This window comes from Helobdella robusta (assembly GCF_000326865.2).
Source record: "Helobdella robusta unplaced genomic scaffold HELROscaffold_14, whole genome shotgun sequence".
Classification (NCBI taxonomy): Eukaryota; Metazoa; Annelida; class Clitellata; order Rhynchobdellida; family Glossiphoniidae; genus Helobdella; species Helobdella robusta.
This window is the reverse complement of record NW_008703782.1, coordinates 110313-114153: the sequence shown is the minus strand read 5'-3', so window position 1 is coordinate 114153 and position 3841 is coordinate 110313. Positions and strand designations below refer to the sequence as shown.

At 30.0% G+C, this 3841-nt stretch overlaps 1 protein-coding gene across 1 annotated transcript in view; it reads right to left on the bottom strand.

Moving 5' to 3' along the window:
• Window positions 1–210: 210 nt before the first annotated feature.
• The window catches only part of HELRODRAFT_168634 (hypothetical protein), a gene marked incomplete at both ends in the record, with an annotated part of 5247 nt that continues 1616 nt past the window's right edge, over window positions 211–3841 (bottom strand). The window contains 2 exons of the mRNA XM_009014496.1: window positions 211–317; window positions 1081–1184. Of these exons, the coding sequence (XP_009012744.1) occupies window positions 211–317; window positions 1081–1184 (211 nt within the window). The remainder of the gene's footprint in view (window positions 318–1080; window positions 1185–3841) is intronic.

Sequence of the window (3841 nt, the reverse complement as noted above, 5' to 3'; positions counted from 1 at the left end):
AGAATGTGTTGGTATGTACAAGGGTACAAATATATATTAAAGTGTGTGTGTGTGTGTGTATGTGTGTGTGTGTGTGTGTGTGTGTGTGTATGTTTGTTTGCATGAACGTATGTTTTATTGGTTTATTTGTTTGTTTGTATGTGTGTGTTTAAACATTTTATGAATATGGAAAAAAAAACACATTTGTATACCTTTAATGTGTTTTGCAGTTTATGTAGCTTGTTTGAGTGCCGTGTTTAAATTATGACTACTCGTTTTTACTACACAGTTCATCAAAAATTCAGAATACATTATATTTATGATCTTTGTATGTTTGTCTGTTGGTTTGTAGGTATGTGTGTGTGTATGTGTGTGTATGTATGTGTATGTTCGTTTAAGAATTTGTTTGCTTTTTTTGTTTGCTCTTTCACTCTTTCATTAATTCACTCGTTCGTTCGTTCGTTCGTTCGTTCGTTCATTCATTCTCCCATATAGTCATTTTTTCATTCATTCATATATTCATCCATTCATCTTTCCATTAATTCATAAGCATACGTACCTCGACACGAATCAAACTCATTGAAACCAATCAATCCATCGACCTAAAATACTATTAATAATACTGCTGCTGCTACTACTACTACTACTACTACTACTACTACTACTACTACTACTACTACTACTACTACTACTACTACTACTACTACTACTACTACTACTACTCCAGCTACTACTACGACAACAACTACCACTACCTTCACTTTGAATACCATAAATAATAATAATAATAGCAATAAAACTGGGAATAATTATAATTTAGACTGATTGAATTTGCAATATACATATATAATAATTTAAAATTCATTTAAATAATAATAAAAAATGTGATTAATTTTTTTAAATTTACAAAAAAAACAACCAGAGAATTAAATAAACGCTAGAAAACACACGTCTATGCAATAAATTCTGATACTAAGTTATTTTTCAAACCATGGCTTGAAATAATACCTCAGCTGCTCTTTCTAATACTTCTACTACTACTACTTCAACTACAACTTCTGCTGCTACGGTTTTTGCTTCTATAGCTGCTGCTACTATTACTATTACTGCTAGTGTTATTTCTGCGGCTGATGCTGCGAATATTGCTGTAGTCTATGCTACTGCAGTAGCTACCACAATCGCTACAAATTATTTTTGTAACTTTGCTGTCAAAAGTATTAATATTTTCGATAATACATTATTAATATTATTATTTTGTTATAATAATATTAATAACATTAAATATTTTCATTATTATTTTTAATTATTGTTAATGTTGTTATTATTTTCAACAAAAATTCTTCTAAATAATAATTAGAAATACCAACTACAACAACGACAACGTATACCGCCATGTGATAGGATTGGCGGAAATCTTTTTGGGGAACTTCGAGGTTCTTAACCATTACACAATCTTGCCACACACACCACACACACACACACACACACACACACACACACACACACACACACACACACACACACACGCACAACCACACACACACACACACATCTGCTGTAAATATACTGATGTAATATGGATTTTTATGTCTAAGAAATTTTTCCTATGAGAGTTAATGCACGTGATATCGATATATGTATGTATGTATGTATGTATGTATGTATGTATGTATGTATGTATGTATGTATGTATGTATGTATGTATGTATGTATGTTTGTATGTATGCATGTATGTATGTATGTATGTTTGCATGTATATATGAATGCATACATGTATGACATATACGCAAAAACCATCATCATTTTCAGTAAGTTAGCTCTATAAGGTATTATTAAAGTAAATTGAGAATGTTTGTATATATATACAAACATACAATACAGACAGATTATCGCCCACTTACATAAAAACAAACATGCATACTGACATACATACAAGCATACATACACACCTAAATACATACAAACATACATACCAACAAGTATACAAACATACATGTATACAAACATACAAAACACACCCACATATATATACATACATATATACAAACAAACATACAAACATACATACATACAAATATACATACAAACAAACATATATACACACATGCAAACATACAAACATTAATTGAGGGTACTTAAGTGTTGTTAAGACGTGTCAAAGAAAGGAAATAAGAATGTGGTGATGAAATTGTGGCGGTGAAGAAGACGACGACGACGATGATGTTACTGGTTCCGATGATGATAAAGAATGAATATTCACACACACACAAACACACACACACACACAAACACACAAACACACACACACAGCTACATTACTGACTGATGACTTTACTGTGTTAAATTGATGAACGCTTTTGAGCTGCGGTTTACTGATGTGAATAATTGAATTCTTTCCCCTCTTTTCTTCTATTTGTGTTTTTGTTTGCTTACATTTTTGTCCGCTCTATAAACACCATTAAATGCCATCAAAGGCGTTTCTTTTTATAAAAAGAAACATACATATATATATGTATATATTATACATATATATATATTATACATATATATATTATATATATATATATGTGTGTGTGTGTGTGTATGTATGTATGCATGTATACAAGTTTTAAGTTCTGCGCGCGTGTTTTGTTTCTTTTAAAAGAGAGAGAAAGATAGAAAGAGGGAAAAAAAGAAGAAGAAAGGGAGAGAGAGAGAAAGAGATAGAGAGAGACAGCGAGAAAAGAAGAGAGAGGGAGAGAGAGGTAGAATATCCTCCAATGCGCAATTTTTTAAGAAAAACTTGGCCAGTATTTGACGGCATGTTTAGGCTCTGGGATTAAGTTACCGAAATCATTAATTATGCTTTATGGCAGATCATAATATAATACAACAATAATATAATAAATAATAATAATAAAATATAATATAATAATAATATTATGAATAATTCACAATTTGTTTATTTATTTATTATAAATCATTCACAATTTACAAATTGTTTATTTATCAAACAAGTAAAGATTTGACCTGGAGACCTGGAGATACAAAACATAATAACAACCATATTATTATTTTTGTTAATGATGTTTGAATGTATGTATGGATAAATTTATAGTAAATCTATTTTTCTGTGTGTACATTTATGCTTATAAATTTGTATATTTCACTCTGTATTTGTTTGTATGTTGTATGTTTGTATGTATGTATGTATGTTTTATGTATGTATGTATGTATGTATATATGCATGTATGAGTTTATTCATGCGAGAGATGGTTTGCAAACAAAAATAGACAAAGAAAGAAAAGTCTGAAATTTTTTCATAGCAACAAGTCACCAAAAAAAAAATTCGAAAAGTGAATTCAATTATTCAAGTATAAATTTACATTGTATGTTTGTTTATTTTTTTAATCATTCAATCATTCATTCAATAATTCATTCAATCATTTATTCAATCATTCATCTGTTTCGTCAATCCATTCTGGCTCTTATTTATTGGCTTCGTAATTCCTTCGTCGACTTATCTCTATTTGCTTTTCAGTGTCCTCTCACAAAACAGAATGCAAGCAACAAGAACGGAAAGAAATAAGATTGAAAAATCAGGAAAAGAAAGATAAGAAAAAAATAATGAAAGAAAGAGAAAAGAAAGAGAGAGAAAAAAAGAGAGAGAGAGGGGAAAAGAGAAAGTGAAAGAGATAAATGGAACATAGAACAAGAACGGAAAAGTGGGAGTATTAGAGAGAAAGATAGAGAATGAGATCAGAGAGGAATGAAGGAAAGTCAAAAATGAAATGAGAAAATTTGAAAAAGAGAGAAGGGGAGGAAAAAGAAAGAAAGAGAAGAAGAGAGAGAGAGGGTGAGAGAGAACAAAAAAGTGCATTAA